Consider the following 23,148-nt stretch of genomic DNA (forward strand, 5'->3'; position numbering starts at 1 on the left):
AAGGGCTAATGTAAAGTCAGATACAAGTATGTATGTTGTATGTTAAAATAGATTACATTTTTTATAAATCTATACAGTAACTGGATTCATTGAAGTTTTTTTTCCCCTGGATTTCAGCTCTAAAATGTGTGTATTTGACCTATCTAATGAGTACTGTTCCTTGCACTATGTTTTCTAATGTGTTCTAAATTAATGGAACAAACATTGAAGGTAACTATGTCCACTCTAAATTTTATCTCCACATACAGTCATTTTATCTGCCTGATATTCTTGTAGCTTCCATTGTAAGATTGGAATGCTTTCACAGTAACATGGTACTTACGAGGTTCATTAGACATAGAAAATCTCTGATTAGTTTTGCTTGTTTTGTTATAATAGTCCCTTGGGCATTCAGATTGTAACAAGCCAACTGTGAACGCACATTGAAGATGTTTTATTTCTGCTGCTGTACGCATAGGAATATAGTAAACTTGCTTACTTAAGGTGATTGTAAACAATCACCTTGTAAAACAACTCATTCAGTTTAAAATAGAAATGAAAGGCAAAACATATTTGATGGAGAAAAAAAAGAAATGAAAGGCAAAACATATTTGTATAGTTATAAGAATACATTATATTACATTATAAATACCTTTTTTCTTTTTTACAAATGATCACATTCCCTCTATTTTTAGCTGCATAAGAGCTGGGGGGAGGAGAAGCAGCAGCAGCACACTGAGCTTCCCAGTGAATGGCTGTGCAGCCAGGGGCATGTCAGGACAAGTCTGATCATTGAAGGAGAGCACACGGAGTTCTCAGCATAGCTAGAGAACTGACCACTGTGTGTTCTCCTGTTTAGTGTGGTAAGTTTTTAATAGGAAAGCAGAAGAGACTGGTAGGAACACAAGTTCTTTCACACAAAGGAAGCAATACAAAGAACAGGATATTTTCTCATACAAGGACATGGTACAGCTGACACATATCCGGAATATGAGATGTTGGGATAACAAACACTTTAAATGTATTAGGTAATACTCTACCAGACAGTTACCTGCAGAGATGTATGTTTTTTTACTGTCCTATTGGGACATATGTCATATATTTTAAACTTGTGAAATTAAAATTACAACAGTATATATTATGAGATGTCAAAATGTCATATTCTGGGTGTGCTGCTCACACACTGGCCACAAAATACATACTGTACAATAACAAGGCCAGATTTCAGTTATATTGTACTTATCTGGGGAAAAGATTCTCATCCAGTGCTTGTACCCAAGAAGGTGCTTCTGCCACAGTCATAGGTTATTTCTGCTTGGTAAGTTACGTTAATTATACCAGTATTGGGATTTAATTAATGATAAATTATGTATAAAACAGATGTCGGGAATTATACCTACCAATTACATAGAAGGGATGGCTTAGGAACATTTATGTAAATGAAGGGGATACTGGTAAAAAATGTTAACGGCTATGTGTTTTTGAGATGTGTTAATTTCCCATAGGAAGGACATTGTAAACCCTGGCTCTGGAAAGGGGCTTTTATAAAAAAAAAAAAAGTGGTCATCCTGTCTCAACACATGCTTAAATTGTAACTGCACCTTATATTGGAGCATATCCCCACCCTCTCTCTGTCTTAAATTCACCCGTTCTTGATCCAGAAAGATATTGATGACTAGATCGCTTGTTTAGGAATCTTCCCGGTCACATGCCTTCTGCATGCCTTCTGCACTCCCATTCAATTCTTTGGACTTTAAGTAGGAAGTTTTTTGACAAGCAGTTGGGTGATCTAGAAAGCAAAATCTCTCTGGATTTGGGACAGGGAATTATTACAGATACTAAGGAAGATAAACAAGGGTGGAGGAGTGTAAATGCTTCAAAGTAACAGCCGGAACTTAAAACAAAAGCAGGAACATGCTGACCACCACAACCATTTGACCACATCCAGCACACCAGCCATTCATGGGTTGATTGACAGATTTGCAGTATCGAATAGTGTGTAGAGTAATGTGCCCCATACTCTGAGCAGATGCAGGTTACATCTTACATGGCCCAAAGGATTGTGACAACCATCTTTTCTATAGGCACTGGTGGAAGATAATGTTGACAGCAGTTACTTGAAAACACCCCCCGAAAATCTGATAAACTGGGATTTGACACGACCCAGTGTTTAAACTAAAAATAGATTTGTAGTTTCCTTTGAAACTTTATGGACTACTGCCAGTGGGTACAAATATCAAGTTAACAGCTATTGATTATTTTAATTTGTGTGGCAAAAAAAGTGCAAAAAATTCTGTTATTTTCTTTCCAAGGTAATAAAGGCTGCGGAGTATGGATTATGTCATCCAGCCTTCCACATATCACCAGCAACCAGATAGGTCACAACAGCATTTATGGGGTGGCAGTTTTTTGCCGCAAAGATGATGCTAGTGACTACCCAGCGAACCAGGCTGGTAATGAAAACTTCAACGATGAAGGAGAAGCAGCCAACTGGGAAAATGATCTGGACAGTGAAGATGATCGCTTCTCCTCAAGGAGGCCAATAAATGTGGCACTTATTGAGTCCAACAGTATTAACCACAATGGAGGTAAGCAAAAAATATAATTTCTTTATATGTGATAGGACAACTTTTTTTCTAAATCTGTATTTCTTACAGTTTTTCAGTGTTACTGTGAAATTAACCACTTAAAGGCCAGGACATTTTATGACCCTTCTCACATAAATGTAAAAATCAGTATTTTTTGCTAGAAAATCACTTAAAACCCCCAAACATTATATATTTTTTTAAAGCAGAGACCCTAGAGAATAAAATGGTGGGTTTGTATGTCACACTGTATTTGTGCAGTGCAATTTTTTGGAAACTAATGGGATTTTTGTACTTACCGTAAAATCTATTTCTCTGAGTTCATTGACAAACACAGGTTCTCCATTTTTCAGAACCATAGGGTTATTTTGCCCCCTATAGGAGTAGGACCCTAGGCAGAAAAAGACTTGGTTACGCCTATGGGCAGTCCCTGGTGGTATACTCCCCCTCTTTTCTATAGGTCTTCAGTTTAATAACAAGCAGTGTCAGAAGTGCTGTGTCCGTCAAAGAACTCAGAGAAATGTTTTTTACGGTAAGTACAAAAATCCCATTTTCTCTCTTGTTCATTGACAGACACAGCTTCTCCATTATTTAGAACCATATGTTTATATTGCCCCTTACAGGAGTAGGACACTAGGCAGAAAAAAACTTGGCTACACCTATGGACAGTCCCAGGTGGTATACTCCCCCTCTCTGCTATAGGTCTTCAGTTTTTTCCTGCCTAGTCAGGAGTAAGGACCTAGTTCCCTGCAGGGATCTCTGGTCCTGGCAATTTTTTTCTTGTGAGATCTACAGTCAACTGCCGGAATGGGTGAAGGGCTGGATAATCTAGATCCAGTGGTCACCTCAGTCTGGTAAGCAAGTGTGTGCAGACTACAGCTCCGCACTAGGTCAGGCAATGACTGGCCCCATCCTGGACCAGGGCGGCCAGCAAGTTAAATTTCTCACGGGCACACACATGACAGTTTGCGCCACAGTGTTGCTCTGGCTGGCAGCCCCCCCACTTCGGTGGTGAGGAGGTCCTGTCTTGATAGCGTTACCCGCATGCACATTGGACCAGTAAGTAGATAGCCCCTTCCTTCCTTACTGGACGATAAGTGGGGTGCGGGTACTCCCTGGGGTGGTCAGTCCCTCCAGGCTCACCTTCAACTCCCCCGAACCCCCCCCCCCCTGTTGGGGTCATGGGCTGGTTTTTCCACATGCTCTTTGTCCCCCTGGCCTGGGTATCTAGCAGGTGCACTGTCCCCCTCCGCCCTCACAGTTTGTTTGTGCTGGGGGGGAGTCTCCCTTAGGCTCACTTTTTCTGCTGTTAGGCCTGGAAAGTGGAGGACTAGGCTTCCGCGGGTCCCCCTCCACGCAGCCGGACGTGCTGGCAATTGAGGCCACGGCTTTGCGGCCTACTGGCCGGACGCTCTGTGGGGCAGCCTTATTGAGGGTGGCTGAAGCCGCCACTCTCCGTTGCAAACATCCGCCCTTCGCTCTGCTCCCTTCATTGGTCCAGGTCCCCTTGATCCGCTCATTTGCGCCTGGGCGCCCAAACAGCAGCCTGCAAAACTTTGCAGGAAAAAGAAGAATCTACAGATGCCAAAGTATCTACCTTTGGTACCTAGAATTTTGTGAAGGTATTCCCCCGACGACCAAGTGGCCGCCTTGCAAACTTGTGATATTGATGCTTGATGACGGAAGGCCCAGGAAGAACTCGGGGCCCGAGTAGAATGCGTCGTGACAAGGAAAGGAGGAACCAACCTTTTAATAGACTAGGCCTGAGTTACAGTCTGTCTAATCCATCTGGAGATGGTAGCCAAAGAAGCAGCCAACTCTTTCCTTGGTCCGTCCGTAACCACAAATGCTGTAGCTGCCAGATATACTCAAACCGCACAAACCACATCCAAGGTATGCAAGGCAAATTCCTTGGGATGAGCCGGCTGGGGACACAAGGAAGGCAATACAGTGTCCTCATTCAAATGGAAATCAGAGACAACTTTGGGCAGGAATAATGGACAGGGACGAAGAACCCGTTTATCCCTATGGACCACCAAATAGGGGAATGCAGGCCCGGATTGGCTAATCGGGAGCATCTGGAGAATTCCAGGTGGGCTGGTCCATTTGGGGTGCAGGCAGGGCCAGTGTACTGCCAAAAGTTACAAGTATCATCTGCCCTGGACGTGTCCATATGTGTGATGAAGGGGGGACACACTAGGAGCTTCTGCCTTCTCCTGCCTGACAGGGGTGAATGTCATTCTCCCTCCTGTCACTGTAGAATGTATGATCCCCGGACTTGTTCATTCCATCCACTTCACCTCTGCCTTATCTCTTCTTCTGCTGTTTATCACTCTACTCTTTACAAGCTCCCCTCCCCCCTGTCAGCTTGTTCTTCCCAGCCAGGTCACTTGAATCTTCCTCGTTGTTTACTTTCACTTTGTCCGCAGCATGTGTCTCTACCTTCCCTGCACAATAGTAAGTCAGCACTGAGTCTACTGCTCCTCTCTCCTGGCCTGTTCACATTAACCCTTCACCATCTTTTTTCAGCTGTCCACTCCATAAATCTGCACTGCATGTCCTGCAGCCTCTGGTCCCAACTCTGGGCTATCTAAGCAGCCATTTAGCTAACCCAGTCCTGTCCTAAAATGCAGCATTAGCACTTTCTCTACAGTCCTTCACTCTGCTCTTCATTAACACATGTTCTTATTACCCAGACCTGCCCTCCTCCCCCCCCTATCCCCCCCCTATCCCTATCCCCCTTATCCCTACCCCCCCCCATACCTATCCCCCCTATACCTATCCCCCCTATCCCTATCCCCCCCCTTTACCTATCCCCCTATACCTATTCCCCCCTATCCCCCCATACCTATTCCCCCCCTCTATACCTATCCCCCTATCCCTACCCCCCCTTTACCTATCCCCCTATACCTATTACCCCCCCATCCCCCCCATACCTACCCCCCTATACCTATCCCCCCCCCTATACCTATCCCCCCCTATACCTATCCCTAATAACCTGTGCACTGCGGTTTGGTCACAGTGTGATTGTGTGCGTTTTATCTGGATTTTAGGTGGACTTCTATTGAATCTCTATTACAAAGTGCGTTTTCATGAAAGTACATCAAAGTCCTGCATGTTGCATCTTTGATGCAGTTTCAGAAAATGCACTGTGTAATGAAATTCAATAGACGTGCACCTAAAATCCAGGTAAAACGCACACACAATCACACTGTGACACTGTGACCAAACTGCAGCGCACCGGTGTGACCCCACTATAAGGCAAAGTTCTCACCTTTGAATGTCAGTCACAAGATTGTGGCTTTCCTGACACACAGAAACAAATCGTCCATTAGTAGACGTGCGACAGTGCCATTTATTGGTAATGGCACCCCACACATCTGCTAACACAGGCACCAAACCACATGGTGTCTCATAAGTGAAACATCTGGGGTCTGTTTAGAGCCCTGATATTTCATAAAAGCCCCCCAACAGGGCAGTTAAAAATGTAAAAAGTATATATATATACACTGTACATATAAATTCTCAAAACAATATAAATAATGTAAAACATTTGTAAAAAATAAATAATTAAGGGCTTGTTCACACGTGTTTTGGTCTCTGAAAAGCAACCATCATGCAGATTGCTCTTCAGAGAGCATTTGACAGGAGGTAAGGAGCCATTGTATCGCCTCCCTACTGCCTGAAACAAACCTTCTACCATTATTAGCCTTATCTATAGATGGGGTGGGGGGCACAGCTTTCCATGTTTGCCCTGGGCACTGAATGACCTTGTCTCGGCACTGGGTGCAGGGGGTTCGGCCGCACCGGGCGCAACATCTGGGGGGTTGTCATGTAGCATGACAGTGAAGGCAGTTTTATTCCAGGACAAAGCAGTGTCCCAGAATTTAACGCACACTGTGTGATTCCTGAACTGGTTGCTATCCGCCTGGTGTCTAGCAACCAGTGACATCAGGCACACACAGGCAGGGGCCCAGCATTCATAGCGGAAGAGGGTTTAAATTCCTCAATTGAAGGAGATGATGTCCTCCTTGATTAGCTACCTCTGGAGGAAGCTGGGGGAAAGGTAAGTAAATTGGCTAATTTTTTTTTTTTCCCTACAGGTATTTAGGGGATATTTTTTTTTTTTTTTGCAGTTTTAACTAGCATTTTATGGAGGGTGAGGTGAAGGATGGCCTTGAATAAGGAGATATTGCCCCTGAGTTGTAAGGTCCTCTTGTTGCCATCATTCATTTTGGTGTCCCTGAGACAACTGCACAGTACAGGAACAAGTAACAAGAAGCTTGCATTCCATGTGGGAGCTTGCATGAATCTTAGATTTTTGCGTAATTCTTAGAAATACATAAAATTCAGATTAAGGTGAAGTAAATTAATTTCTGACTGTAGCACAGTTGCAGGGTTTGGTAGTTTACTGAAGCAAAATTGGAAAAAAGCCTCCAATGGACGCTGCTTAGGTGCTTTTGAGGTCCTTGAACAAATGCACATATACCATACATGACCGAATGTAACCGTCACCTTTCACCAAACTGAATGTGATCTGTGGATTCTACATCGTTGCATGTCTGTGTATTTCTCTAGAAATTTGTACAGGGTAGAGGTTTTATTTGAGCTATAGCCGGAGAACAGATTACAAATGTTCCCCACTTTATATCACTGCAATGTTTAATCTCATTTTTAATACTAAGCTAAAACATGGAATAGGCTGCTTTGGCAGCACTATGAATTAGTGATTGACCGATATCGTTTTTTTATTGCCGATACCGATATTTTGGCCATTGAATATCGGCTTTGGCCGATACTGGCCGATATTTTTGTACATTTAAAAAAAACTATGTGGCAAATGAGGTTTAATGTTGATAAATGTAAAGTTATGCACTTGGGGGCTAAGAATATGCATGCATCATACATACTAGGGGGGAAGGATCTGGGGGAATCCATGGCGGAGAAGGCTACTGTATTTGCACTGAATTGGAAATGATGATATTTTTTGAAAAATACAATGAATTACAAGGCTGTAGAGAACAGTGCGCCATTGCAAACTTATATTCTGAGGTTTTAATTACATTATTTTAATATAGTCAGCCGTGAACTAAAGTGGGCCGGTCTAAGGCATGAAACTCCAGGGCTGAAAATGAGTCCCACTCCGGCCCTGGGGGAATGCGAAAGGAAAATTCCGCCAATTCAGAAACCCTGCCGGCCGATGTATTAGCCACCAAGAATGCCACCTTCTGGGACAATGTAGGCAAGGGAATCTCCTGAATATTGTCAATGTAGGTTTCTGGAGAACCAAATTTAAATCCCATGGTGGCAAAAGAGACTGTACAGGTGGAGCCACATGTTGAACCCCCTAAATGAAGGTATGAACTAAGGAATGCGTGGTTAGAGGTCGCTAAAAGAAGATTGCCAAGGCAGACACCTGGCCCTTGATGGTACTCAAGGCCAACTTCTGCTCAATGCCCTGTTAAAGAAAGGTTAAGATCCGAGCCACAGAAAAGGAGCACCAATCGACACCAAGAAATGTACGCTTTCCATGTATGATGGTCTATCCTGCTGGGAGACGACTTCCTCGCCTTCACCATAGTAGGGATCACTGATCCAAACAAACCTCTATCCCTCAGTACGTGGCTTTCAATAGCTAAGCCATTAAAACCAGTGACTGTAAAGCAGAATGGTAGATCAGCCCTTGGGATAACTGGTCTTCTCAGAGAGGAAGCCCCCAAGGGACGTTTATGGCCACCAAAATGATTGGAAGATCCTTGCCCTTTATTCCTCGCAGGAACCAGGGAAGAAGCCTTGGTGACCTCACCAAGAACCTCAGTATCCTCCTGTGGAGCCAAACCTACTAAAGGAGCTGCATGTAAGACTGTGCAAACAGAACTGTCTTGAAGGTGGGTACCACCAGACTCAGAACTTGTATGCAAATCGGGAGACAGAACTGTCTGTGTGACAACAACCAGTGAATCACGGCCTGTGGTTCCTGAAATTTGTCCAAAGGAAGGACTACCCTGCTCAAAATTAAAATCAGACCTAGGTATTTAAATTCCCTGGATAGGGATAGGGGGGACCTTAGGTACTTTGGACACCACCTGAACCTTTGCAGGAATTAAATCCACACAAGGAGACTCGGGACCTAAAAAAAAAAAAAAAAAAAAAAAAGCTGAAAAGAACAAATTTTTCCCCCCTTGCTGGATACCCCCAAAAGAAACATTTTGTGGATCTCCTTGACATTTACAAAAGAAGTCCACAGACTTCATGCTGAAGGAGTCTTGTCTGTGGATCCAGAGAAGCTAGCTCTAGGCTTACCAGACCAAGGACCCGGAACCTCCCGGGGAAGATTTGAAAAATCTATTTCCCTTATTCTCCGTGATACCCTTAATGACGTCATCCAGGGTAGCCCCAAACAGGCAATCTCCTTGAAATGGCAGATCAATGAGAGCTTTCTTAGAGGCTTGGTCTGTGGACCAATTAAGCCACACCACGCTGGACAGCACAGGAGCTGTATTCAAAGCTGCATCACCAATAAAGTGCAGCCCAAGGACCAACTGGTCCACTAAATCAACATAAGCAGCAGGAACCTGCTCATTCCCAGACCCCTGGCGCAAAAACTTGGCCCATTCAGTTAGGGTCTGAGACACCAGGACTGAGGCAGAGTGGTTGCAATGCCGAACCAGCCATAGTAAACATGCCGCGTGCCACAGCCTCTGCTTTCCTGTCAGTCGGGTCTTTAAAGGACAGGGATTCCTCTACTGGGATCATGATTGCTTTATTCAACCTGTACACAGGAGGGTCTACCACTGGTGGACTAGTTCACTTCTTTAAAAATTACTCCTCAAAAGGGTAACATACAGCAAAAGGTTTGGGAACCACAAAGGGTAATTTTGGTTGTTCCCATTGTTTACAGGAAAACCTGTCAAAATAAGGCACATGAGGAAACACCTTTGGAGTGCGAGCTTACCTATGCATACCAAATGAGACAGCCACCACTGTGGCTACATCAGCCGCATCCTCCATTTTTAGAGTCTCACGCACTGCGGTGATAATTGCGTCTACCAGCGTTTTTCATTCGCTGCTGCGACCATGGAGGAATTATCCTCACTATCGGATGCATCCGGGGTTGTGATATTAAGCCCCTCTGGACAGGCCGTGTCCACAGCGGCATCCAGCTCAGAATCGATGAGACAGACTGAGTAGGGAAAGGCGGGGGACCGCTTCCTCCTGGGCCTTTTTCCACACGCCACTTCCCCCTGGAACACGAAGGACTGCAGGACCACCGTCAGTGCAACCATGGGAAGCTGGGGTTCTAAGGTACCTGCTTGAGATGTGACTCTGGGGCTCCATAAGGAAAGGAAGACCTTGCAGTACAAAAATGATCTTTTCTCTAGCGCTCATCGACAGACGTAGTCCTCGGTGATACACCACCTTCGGGTTATGTTACCTCCGCAGGAGCAGGACTAGACAGGAAATTAAAAAACTCTGGCCACACCCTAGGGGCAGTCCCAGAGGGTATATCCTCTCTCTCTCTGCCTCAGCAAATCAGTTATTTTCTGTCTAGTTAGGAGTAAGGACCTAGATACCTTGCTGGGATCTTAGGTCCTGGCAAGAAATTTTTTTCTAAAAGGATTTTTGGACAGCTTTTTTTCTCCAGTGTTCCTGTGAGATCTTCAAGCAAGAAAGCTGAACTGGGCGACGGGCTGGATGTTGAGATCCGGTGGTCACCCCAGTTTCAGCCTACGAGCGCGTGCAGGCCATAGCTCCGCGCTGAGTCGGCCGCGACAAAGTCCCATTAAAGGACTGAACCCGCGAGTTAAACGTCTCGCTGAAACGCCAAAGACCATGAGTCACGGCGTCTGTATCGGTCGACAGCCCTCCCGCCCCGGTGGAGAGGGGTACTGTCAGGAGTTGGTGCCCGCCTGGTTCCGGTATGGTGAGTAGTATGTTCCCCCTGTTTTCCCTGACGGGTTTTGTGGTGAACGCGGGCCCCTCTCTGTATGGTAAGAAAGAGTTCTTTCTATCCTATAACATGTCACAAATCCTCCTACTTTGAGTGTGATTTTATGTGTGCAAAAGCCAGGAGGCTTGGTTTGGGAGCTAACAATCTATTGTATACATGTTTTTAAAAGATGTAATCTGTGGCATTCTGGGAATCTTATGGGTTAAGTATAAGCTACCTACCAGTCAGAAGCCATGGACATGTAGACTGCCTTCCAAGTCAGATCTCCAGCTAATAGCAGGCCTCCCGAACGGCCATGCGGTCCGCCAGGGCCGGTACCGCCAAACACGCCATATCCCCATGCAGAGAGAGTGTTGTGTGCCTGCAGCACACCGCTAGTCAGCACAGGCCGCCGCCATTTTTTTTTTTTTTTGCTGGATCGCACGAGCCGCCATTTTGGCGTAGCCTCGTGTCTCCAGCATGGGGGCGGCCATGTTTTAGGTGATTCTACACCTCGTGGAGCTTGGGGGAGGCGCCGGAAGGCGTACAGAGGGGCGGAGCCGCCTCCTTTCTTCCTGGGCAGCCAGCCAAAAGACTTCCTGTTTGTCTAAGACAGCGCTGTAAGCTGTTGCAGTTCAACTCTGAACATCAAGTGGTGAGCCTGGGGGTCTATCTCTCTCTCTCTCGATCGATAGGGATCCCTAGCAGGTAACACTAAGGGGTTTTTTGTGGCGCTGAGGGTCAAAAAAAAAAAAAAAAAGTTTTTTCTTTACTTTGAATTATATCATCCAGGAAGTAACTGGAGTTATTATGGACCCTGCCACACAGATTCCCCCACCTGTTTCCCTCGAGGGGGCCTCGGGACCCGCCGGTGTACAGAGTATAGAGTCATTTACAGCAATTTTGGAGTCTATGGTGGCTCGGGTGGAGGCGGCCTGTCAGGGACGGGGGTCAAGGAAGCGACCCCCGCCTACCCCTATACTATCTGACACCTCTGACTCTGATTCAGAGATGGTCACTGCAGTTGCAGGTTCCTCTGCAAGGGCTGCTATCCCAGGTAAAGCCCCCTCAGACAGTGAGGAGGACGCTTCTTCTCCTGCTATAATTCAGGAAGAAGCATTGGTGGACGCACTAGTTGTGGCAGTGCAAGAAACCTTAAAACTTGAGGCTTTACCGGCAGAGGCAACTGAAACAGAGAGGCCTTTTGGGACTAATAAGCCCATCAAGACGGCGAAGGCTTTTCCTGTACCTAAATGTTTTGGAAATCAGATTAAAGGAGAATGGGAACATTCTAAACGTACCTTTACTATTTCCAAGCGTATTGCTAGACGCTATCCGTTTGAGGAATCCATCATTAAGAAATGGACGGTACCACCAGTCGTGGATCCGCCTATTTCCAGGCTGAATAAAGCCACGGTTATTCCAGTGGAGGACACTTCGTCCTTTAAGGATCCGGTGGATCGAAAGATAGAAGCGGAGTCCCGCACTATCTTTTCTCTGATAGGGTCAGCATTTAGACCAGTAATTGTTATTGGTCTAGTTTCCCAGACACTTACAGAATGGGCGAAGATGGTACGCCAAGATCTTAGGGGAAAAGATATTCCCCAGGAGACATCTGATTTGATAGAACAGATCATACAAGGGCTACGGTTTATCTGTGACGCAGCCTTGGACACTACTCCCTTGTTAGGGCATGCATCTAAGTTAGCAGTGATCCTCAGACGTGTGCTGTGGTTAAAATGCTGGTCAGCTGACCTAGGTTCCAAAAAGACTTTGACCAATCTCCCTTTCCAGGGGAATCGTCTATTTGGAGCCAACCTAGATGAAATCATTAAGGATGCCACTGGGGGCAAGAGTACTTTTTTGCCACAGGCTGCAAAAGCTAAGGAACCTCGCAACAAGCGAGGACCTTTCTTTACCGCCCATAAAGGACGCCCGGCTGGTACTTCCGGGAAAGGCAAGACTCCTCCAGGAGGGTTCAAGAAGGGCTGGTCGGACAAGCAGAGGACCAACCCAGCCAAACCCGAAGTAAAGGAGTACACAGCCTGAAGGTGCGCCCCCACCCAATTTCAGGGTGGGGGGACGTTTTCACCGGTATTCAGGACATTAGATCGAGCATCAACCACTACTACCGGTGCGATTCTTCCCTTCCAACATTTAAGTACAGGAAGCGGTAGTTACCGTTCCCTGTATAGATCTTTTCCTTTACCTTTTCCTAAGATTAGTCCCGATACCTCACAGGAATCGGATCTGATTGACCAGATAGGCCAAGTAGCCTCTAGTCGGGTGACTTCGGTCCCTGAGGTTCAACCAGAAAAGATCACCTTGCCTGATAACTATCAGGTATCTAATAAATGTGTGGGAACAGAAAACGACCAGACTTTCTCGGATGGTCGGGGCCAGATACCTCTAGGGACGCCTGGTTCAGATCCAATCAGCGCCAGTGGTCCTAGAAATTCTAGGCTGGCCTCTTCAAGCCGGCCTGGCCGACTTGGACAGGTTAGTCGCAGACGTTCCGTGGGAACTTCGTCTCAGGGAGTGTCTGTAGTCTCAAGGACCTATTTACCTTCGTGCTTTACAGTCGCTGGTTTTAATGGCCTGGCCATTGAGACCCAAGTACTGAAGGACAGAGGTTTGTCTACTTCTGTCATTCCTACCCTTATTAAAGCAAGGAAAGCGACTTCCAGCAAAGTCTATTATCACACATGGAAGACTTATATTGCGTGGTGCGAATCTTTAGGATTTCCTCCACGTACCTATTCGGTGTCTCGAATATTGGCCTTTTTGCAACAAGGGGTTGAGCAGAAGCTAGCCTTGAGCACCATCAAGGGTCAAGTTTCAGCATTAGCAATCTTCTTTCAGAAACCTTTAGCTACCAAATCCTTGGTGCGGAATTTCATCCAGGGGGTGCGGCACCTGGCTCCTCCAGTCCGCGCGCCCTTACCGCCCTGGGATCTTAATTTGGTTTTGTCGGTTCTACAGAAACCTCCCTTTGAAAACATCAGGGAGATTCCCTTGCTTACTTTATCCCAGAAGGTGGTCTTCTTGGTGGCTATTACTTCTGCTCGCAGGGTGTCAGAACTGGCTGCATTATCATGCCAGTCCCCATACCTAGTGATTCATAGGGATAAGGTAGTACTTCATCCTAAGCCATCTTTTCTTCCTAAGGTGGTTTCAGATTTTCATCTGAATGAAGATATTGTACTACCTTCCTTGTGTCCTCAGCCCAAGCATCATCGGGAACATGCGTTGCATTCCTTGGATGTGGTTCGGGCAATCAGGGTATACCTGAAAGCTACGGAATCATTCCGTAAGACGGATTCACTTTTTGTGATCACGGATGGCCCCAGAAAGGGTTTGCCTGCATCTGCCGCGACCATTGCCAAATGGATTAGACAAACGGTGGTACAGGCTTATTCTATTAAGGGTCAGAGTCCTCCGTTCCCTGTTAGGGCGCACTCCACTCGAGCGCTCAGTACTTCCTGGGCCTTTCGCCATCAGGCGTCAGTGGTCCAGGTATGTAAGGCGGCCACTTGGTCGTCGGTACATACCTTTACTAAATTCTATAAAATTGATGTGACGGCATCGGCGGATGCCTCATTTGGCCGCAAGGTTTTGCAGGCCGCAATTTGAGGAGACCGGTGGTCTACCTCGAGGGTTTTTTTCTGTTTGAAAAATTTTTTTGTTGAGTCTCATCATTAAGGATGAGCATTGTAAACTTCTAGTTGGCACCGGTTGGGCCTTCTAGATTGGGATTTGATTTCCATTTTCCCACCCCTCAGTTGTGATACTGCTCTGGGACGTCCCGAAGGTGGTGTATCACCGAGGACTACGTCTGTCGATGAGCGCTAGAGAAAAATGGATTTTTGTAAAATCTTACCGTAAAATCCTTTTCTCTTAGCTCATCGACAGACGTAGTCCCCGCCCCTCTGTTTTGGAGTTGGGTTGGGTTAAATTCTCTAAGCACTGCTTTTTCACATAACTGATTTGCTGAGGCAGAGAGAGAGAGGATATACCCTCTGGGACTGCCCCTAGGGTGTGGCCAGAGTTTTTTAATTTCCTGTCTAGTCCTGCTCCTGCGGAGGTAACATAACCCGAAGGTGGTGTATCACCGAGGACTACGTCTGTCGATGAGCTAAGAGAAAAGGATTTTACGGTAAGATTTTACAAAAATCCATTTTTGGCACCACTAAAGGATCCCCCCCAAAACTCAGGGTACCTATCAGCAGAGAGAGAGAGATAACGGGTACCCCCAAGGACTCACCCTTGCAACCGAGGAGCGCCGAAAATTCGGACCCAGCAACACCATGGTCGCCATTCCTTTTGCTATGTCCCTGACACAGGAAAAGGAAACTGAGGAGGAAGAAGAAGAGGAGGGTGAGCTTTAGCATACCCACGAGGCTTCAGTCGTGTCCAGCATCTCTCAGACTAACGGAAAATGGCTGCAGTGACCTCATCGGGCTACACAAACATGGCTGCCAGCCAGAGAACAGCCAGACCAAGGGAAAATGGCTGCCATGACCTCATCGGACTTCTCCGACATGGCCACCGGCAGCTTGAGACGCCAAAGCATGCTGCCAGGATCTTCCCTGTGCCCTCTGCAACGCAGCACCCTCTGCAAGGGGACCCCTCCCCCAGAATGTACTGTACTCCACAGATAGGCCACATGTTAGGGGAGACTCCGCTGTGCACTCTACACCGGGACCCCCCCCCCTGCACTACACCTACACTGCAATCAGTTAGGGCATGCACCTGGGGGTCTCCTACACTGGGACCCCTTCAGACTACCAGGGCAGGATCCACACTATCCCAGGAACCTTACAGAGTGGGCATAGCGGGGGAGACCCCAGGGATCTCCGCAACATCCTCTGCCCTGGGACCCCCACCAGACTCCAGGTCCAGACAGTGGGAAAGGGTGTGGGGGAAGCTCAGCTCACTGAGGGATTTTAGGATTGACTGTCCCTGGAGGTTACCCACGTCCACCCCAAAAAAACACCAAAAGGGGAGAGGAGGGTCTGTACTTCCATGGTGCGTGTAACGCTCCAGATAGAATCCTCGCCACCGAAGTAGGGGAGCTGTTGGCCAAGTGACCACTGCGACCACACGCCCGGTCGTATGTGACCCTGTGAGATGTTTAACTCGTGGGCCAGCCTCTGTCTATGAGGCTATGTCGTGGCCGAATTAGCGTATAGCTGCTGTCTGCATGCGCTCTCGGGCTGGACTGGAGGGACCACTGGATCTACATTATCCAGCCCGTCTCCCAGCCCGGTAGTTGATTTTAGATCTTCCAAAGGAAAACACAAAAAAGATGCAGGGAAGAAGAAAAAATTGCCAGGACCAGAGATCCCAGCCGGGAGCCGAGGTCCTTTCTCCTGACTAGACGGATTAAAACTGAATACTTAGAGCAGAGAGGGGGGGTTATATACCAGCTGAGGACAGCCCATAGGCGTAGCTAGGTGTTTTTTGTTCTGCCTAGTCCTACTCCTGGAAGAGACAATATAATCCAGTAGTTATGATCTATGCAGCGCTGTGTCCGTTCATTCAATGAAAGAGAAATATACTTTAATTAATTTTAATGCACAAAAACACAATATAATATCCAATTGTTTGGTAAAATATAAAAGATAATGTAACACAGAGTAAATAGATGCCAAACATGTCATGCTTTAAAATCGTGTACGCCCTTGGAACGGCGACAAACTACATAAATTATATTATCCATAGGCAACCCTTTAAAAGCCTTTACAGATTACCACTTTAGGTTTACACAGGAGGTCTGGTGCTAGAATTATTGTTCTCCGTCTGACATTCATGGTGATACCTCTTATGTGTGGTGCAATCGCTGCTTACATACGAAGCGGGACTAAAGTGTGCATTCGCCTTTGCGCAAGAGCATTGTGGGATGAGGGTGCTTTAAATCATTTTTAAAATATTTTCATACTTATTTTATTTTTAGTGCCGGTTCACATTTCTGCGATGTGGGAACGCTGCGAATATACAACGTGTTCCCGCATCGCATTCGCACCCCTGGCAGTTCACACTGCCATATGCGATACGCTGGGGGTGTCAATTAAAAGTTAACGACACCCCTAGATCAGATCGCATATCGCAGTGCGATCTGAAAGTTCGCACAGAATCGGATCGCACTAGTGTGAGCCACCATGCGATCCGTTTCGGCTGCGGACCAAAAAAAGGGTCCTGTGCGAGTTAGGTGCGGTTGCGGTGCGAATTCAGCCATACAAACTGTATGGCTGAATTTGCGCCACACAGAGATCGCATGTAATTTTAGGAGCAGTGCGCACCAAATTACATGCGATCTCTGTGATCGCACAAATGTGAACCGGCACTTACACTGTACCTCTCATATTTTTTCAGCATCATTTTCATTGTTTAACAAGGAAGGTAAACATCCCTTGCGATAACAATAGGCAGTGACAGGTCCTCTTTACTTCGACCTCTGGGGTCTATTGGAACCCAGATGTCTCCTTTCCCCTTAAGAACTTCATATCACAACAAGAGCAATATGACCCGAGGCTTTTTACAAACCACTAATAGTTTGTTTACAACTGCCAAAACTCAAAGTGACTAAATACTTGTCGCTTCTGATTTCTTAGATCATAGAGATGATCACTCCCGCTCCAGTCTTGGGTCAGCTCTATGGTTAGCCAGCAAAACTGCCGGCTGCAATCCTGGGATGGGAGTGCCCGGGAAGGCGGTGAGACCCCCTCCCGCCACTTGTAAAAGCAGTCCAACTGCTATTTAGCCTCTAGGATTGCTTTTACATGAAAGTGCTCCGTCCGCTGTAAAAAGATACTGGGATGATGCCTGTAGCTGCCACTCAAAGTCGGGCGATGTCGTTTTTCGTAATATTCCACATGTTTTGATTACATTGCTAAAAGTGCTATTGTGAATACAGATTGATATTTACACGTTCAGTGTAAGAGAAGGTGATCCTAGCAAGGATTTTTTCAATCGTCACACAATTTAGCAGTTTAGTCTGTTTGTAAACCATGCATTTTAATGCATAAAATATGTAAAACAGATGCTACTAAAAATTTTTAATTGATTTTTATCCTGAACATCAGCTACACTCCTATTAATCTACAGTATATTCTTGTGTCTCATATACCACCCCCACAATTGCTATGATCCAAACTGAAATGCAATAGCAAGAAATAAATAAAAAAAAAACAGGGGCAGACTAATAGACTAGCAAATAGATAAACACTGACTCACGGTGCTGCCTAGAATTCTGAGCAAACAACTTTAATTGCAAGTGGGGAACAAGTAATTCATAGTGTTGTTCAGAGAACATAACCTTGTCACAACAGGAAAGGAGTATTCATTAAAGGGGCATTATTGTTAATATGATTTTTTTACATTAAACACTTCTGGACAGGAAGGTTTTACCCTCTTAATGACCAGGCCATTTTTTGCATTTCGGCACTGCGCTACTTTACTGACAATTGCGCGATAGTGCGATGCTGTACCTAAATAAAATTGATGTCCTTTTTTCCCACAAATAGAGCTTTCTTTTGGTGCTATTTGATCACTATTTTTATTTTATTTTTTGTGCTATAAACAAAAAGAGTGACATTTATGAAAAAAAGAAAAAAAAAATATTTTTCACATTCTGCAATATACCTTTCCCCAAAAAAAAACTAAAAAATCAAGATGGTTCATCCTTTTAGGCCAATTTGTATTCTGCTGCATATTTTTGGTTAAAAAATAAAAAATCGCAATAAGCGTATTTTGATTGGTTTGCGCAAAAGTTATCGCGTCTACAAACTAGGGGAAAGATTTATGTAATTTTTTTTTTTTTACTAGTAATGGCGGCGATCTTTGATCTTTTGCGGGACTACGACATTGCGGCAGACAGATCGGACCCCTAACTGACATTTTTAACACTTTTCGGGGGACCAGTGACATTACTACAATAATCAGTGCTAAAAAATATGCACTGTCACTGTTATAATGACACTGGCAGGGAAGGGCTTAACACAGTGGTGATCACTTCAGAGAGAAGAACGGTTGTGGGTGCCCAGCGGCAATCGTGGCTGCCGGCCCCGTGCATTGTCATCCCCACTGTCTAGTGGGGACGGAAGCGAGCCGCCTGCGGCGCTCGCTCGCTCCCCAGCACCACGGGCACAGGAGAGGCTGCCTGCCGCAGTAAATGTGCAGCGGGCAGTCTTAATGTGGTTAAAGTCAGTGTTAGGACAAAAAAACACATGCAGTACATATCTGCAATACATGAACAATTTGGGTCCTTTCACACGTGCTTTCCGCCCAGCGGACACTGTTTTGCTCAGCGGGATCGATCCGCTGATCCCCGCTGAGCAGCCGGATGACAGGTCCGTCTCCGCTTACTTTGCAGAGATGGAGCTGTCAGATTCCCCCGCTCCTCTATGGGAGATCGGATGAAAATGGACTGCTTGTCTGTCTTCATCCGATCCTCCAGATGGATGGAAAATAGGGTTTCCATCCGTCTGGATTTCACAGACAGGATCAGATCAGATATCAACGGATGTCAGCGGACATGTCACCGCTGACATCTGCTGCTACATAGAGGTGCATGAAGCATCAGATCAACTGTCAGGCGGACTTGATTGGAAAGCCCGTTTGAAAGGGGCCTTTTTTTTTGTTTTATCCCTGCAAGTACAGAAAAATAACTGTTGATCTGCCCGAAATGTACTCCGCTTCTGAGTCTTTTCTAAACTATGCAAACCCTCCCCTTATGTTGTTCTCCACAACATTAGAACTGGGAGGGCTAATGAGACTCCCCGAGATAACAAATGAGTGTGCACTGAACCAGGGACAGCAATTCATTTCTGATATGGTCAACCGTGTTTTTTTTTTTGTTTTTTTTTTTGTTTTTTTACACTTATCAGACTGATATAACAAAACGCTTTTAGACCCCGTTCACACTGGGGCGACCTGTCAGGCGACCTGGTCGCCTGACAGGTCCCCTGGCATAGAGAAGCTGTGGACCCGTTCTAATAGGAGCCACACAAGTCGCTCCGACTTAGAAAAAGGGTCCGGAGCTTCTTTGGGGCGACCTGGAGCGACCTGCATTAACTTCAATGTTATGAAGTCCGTGCCGGCCGCTGTGAGGTCGCCCCGGGAAGTCGGATCGCACCAGTGTGAACGGGGTCTTAAGGATATATTTAAAAGACTAATAGTAAATAAGAGAAGTTCATTGTTCAGGGTTTACCTACGCTTTAAAGTGCCAGTAGGTCATACAGGCACACTTAAATCACTTTTAGGAAATACTGTCCATAAAGATGTATGCTTAGGTAGAGAGCAAGGGCAGGCCTTGACAGAAAAATTTCAAATTTTATTTTTTTCACTAGGTCTTCAACTATCTGTTACCACAGATACTTGAAGTTTACTTCAAGTATCTGTGGTACTTTGTTTACTTTGGCAAGTAAACATTTACTTTATCTGTTATAAAGTAAATGTTTACTTGCCAAAGTTTATGTTCACTTTGCAAAGTGAATAATCGTAAATCAGGTGAATTGGTATCTAGCCAATCATGTGTGGAGGGAAAACATGGAATTTTTGCTAGATTGGTTAATTGGTTTACCAAGCAAACATTCTCTATTCCTTTAGTAATTCATGACCATTTTGATTATGCCCAGGACAGGACTGGCCCAAGACATTGGGATGCCTGGGCCCAAGAATGAAATGCTGCCCCCCAAAGAAAAATCACGCCCAACAAAAGGCCCCCACATCCATTATTTTAAATAAATATAACATTTAGAAAATATAATATACATGGTTATCTTCTTCCATAACTCCCCACCGGAACAGTCCACCAAACACCTATTGTCAGTCCTCCTGTCACCCGTGTCTGCTGCGGCCACCGCCCTAGAAGATCAAGCCTGCCATGCGTAAGATAAGGTGCGGTGATGTCTGACATCATTGCGCACACCACGATTACGTGAGGGACGTTCCCCAGAGGAGATGCTTCGCCTCCTCATACTCATTAGTTTGCACTACGGGCAGTAGTATGAGATGGGAAATGCCGCCTGTAACGAATGACACACAAAACTGCTGGGAAAAAAAATTTTGGGAGTCAACTTGCTGCCCCCCTACAAGTGCTGCCCCTCTCCAAGTGCTGCCTGGGTCCAATGGACCCAGTAGGACCCATGGTAGGGCCGGCCCAGGAATAGAAAGCTCCTGATATGTAGCCAGTTATTAGCCAACACTTCACTTTTTTCATTATTTTTCTCTTCTCTGGAAATCCACAGTCCTTATTAACCACTTCTTTACCTCTAAACGTCATATGTCCCTGGGCTTTCAGTGGAGACACGTAGCTGCTTTATTGTTTTTACAGGCGGCGGGGTGGGACGATCGGCAAGACTGAGAAGTAATTTTCCAGGTGGCGGAAGTTTACCATATAGCTGACCGAGGACAAGATGGTCCCCGGTCATCTCTATGACTCTCGGAGGCCTGGCGTGACGTTATGATGTCGTGCGGGCCCCAGCAGTTGTAAACACTGCCATGTGTTCGGCTGGAAGAATTTTTTTTTTTTTTTTTAGACCCCAGATCTCTCCATAAAGTGTAGTTCATATTCCCATCGCACACCTTCCTGAATATAGGCACATCAGTTGTGGGTGCTGCAACGATCACCAGCTGGACACTGGATCTATCACAGATACATACATGTTCGCCATGCACACCAAGGATCTTGCACAGCAGTCCCAAGAAACTTTTTATTGCAAAAGGATCACATCAGGATAGGTGCAAGGTTTTGGAGTCCCGTAGCATCCCTTCGTCAGGCTGTGATGTGATCCTTTTGCAATAAAATGTTTCTTCGGATTGATGTGCAAGATCCTTGGTGTGCTCTCCATAAAGAGGACTTGTCATGCCCTATTTCTATTACAAGGGATGTTGCTAAAATATATATAATATGTTTGGGGGTTCTGAGTCATTTTCTAGAAAAAAAAATATGATTTTTACATGTAGGAGAGAAATGCCGGAATTCGCCCAGTATGGAAGTAGTTAATATAGTGCTAATCACAGACAGGCATTGTCCCAGTCTCCTTCAGATAAGATTGGTAGGTCAGTTTTCTATTTTAACATTGACTAACTCAAGTTTTTAAAGATGCAAGCTTTTGGGGTGAAAGCTTACATCTTTAGACCAGGGATTTTCTGGTAATTTTTGTTTACAAGTTGAAATTAATATTTTTTGCTGGAAAATTACTTAGAACCCCGAACAATTATAACATTTAGCAGAGACCCTAGAGATTAAAATGACGATTGTTTTTATATTTTATGTCACAACGTACTTGTGCAGTGGTCTTTCAAACGCAATGTTTTGGGAAAAAATACACTTTTTTAAAAAAAACAACAAAACAGTAAAGTTAGACCAATGTTTTGTATAATGTAAAAGATGATGTTACGCAGAGTAAATAGATACCTAACATGTCATGCTTTACAATTACGCATGCTCATGGAATGGCGACAAACTAAGGTACTTAAAAATCTCCATAGGCGTTTCTTTAGGAACGTTTACAGGTTACCTGCTTAGTTACAGAACAGGGCTAGTGCTAGAATATTTGCTCTATCTGAGTGATTTCACGGGTGGTTTAAACACTGTTTACATATGTGGGCAAGACTTACGTATGCGTTCGGTTCTGCACGGTGGGACAGGGCGCTATACATTTTTTTTTTACTATTTATTTTATTTTTACTGTTTACGTTTTTGTTTTTTGGATCACTTTTATTTTTATTACACGGAATGTAAACATCCTTTGTAATGGAAATAAGCATGACAGGTCCTCTTTATTGAGAGATCTGGGTTTAAAATACCTCAGATCTCTCTTTTTCCTTTAAAAAAAAAAACAAAAAGTCACTTTCCCTTTTAAGAGAAGAAAAAAATTTCCCTTTAAGGCTGAAAGGCAGAAGTGACGTTAGACATCGCTCCGGTCTACCATGGGCATAGGGCCCTTGCCCTCACTTGGCTTCCTGCCCAGCCTCAGATCTGTTCGGCTCAGCTCCGGGCTAACCAACTGGTCTGGTAAGCCTGGAGATGACCAGGAAGCTCTCCTGCCGCCTCTAAAAGTAAACCCGTGGCGAATCTGCTGCCGGGACCACTTTTAGTAGACGTAGAATCACCCACAGTATAAAAAAATACTGAGGACATGGCAGCTAGCTGCTGCCATAACAACAATATTTAACCCCAAAATAATGATGTATAAATACTGTGGGTGGTCTTGAAGTAATTGAATTTGCCTATAGAGGCAGTTTGTTGGGTGCATCCATGAGATGTACCACATCCTAATAAGGTAAACCAAAATGAAAAGAAGCATAGTAACAGACTTTACTGGTACATTGAATGACATGTACAAGTATTAAAACTAAACCATTTATTAGTATGCCTATAAACATTTTGGTGTAAATAACAATCTGTGTTCTGGTTCAATATAATTATCTCTTGTTGTACCATAAAGCATTTATATAGTCATTCAAATTACATAAGTTGTGTTGCGTTTTTATTGATCCACAAGGTCAACGGGTTTCTCATATCTAGTTTCCTCAGTACCGTATTAGGGTAAGCAAAAACAGCAAAATTAAACTACAACCGTCGGCACACCAACTGCGGGAGGCGAGGAAAAGTACACTCCTCGGGTGGACACTAGGACAAGTATG

At 45.1% G+C, this 23,148-nt stretch overlaps 1 protein-coding gene across 1 annotated transcript in view; it reads left to right on the plus strand.

The window, feature by feature from the left end:
* Positions 1 to 23,148, plus strand: part of FBXO10 (F-box protein 10) — a 251,646-nt gene that overhangs the window by 217,830 nt on the left and 10,668 nt on the right. Inside the window, exon 7 of the mRNA XM_082265221.1 lies at positions 2,292 to 2,567. Coding sequence (XP_082121347.1) covers positions 2,292 to 2,567 — 276 coding nt within the window. The remainder of the gene's footprint in view (positions 1 to 2,291; positions 2,568 to 23,148) is intronic.

This window comes from Pelophylax lessonae, assembly GCF_965119305.1.
Source record: "Pelophylax lessonae genome assembly, chromosome: 1".
Taxonomy (NCBI): domain Eukaryota; kingdom Metazoa; phylum Chordata; class Amphibia; order Anura; family Ranidae; genus Pelophylax; species Pelophylax lessonae.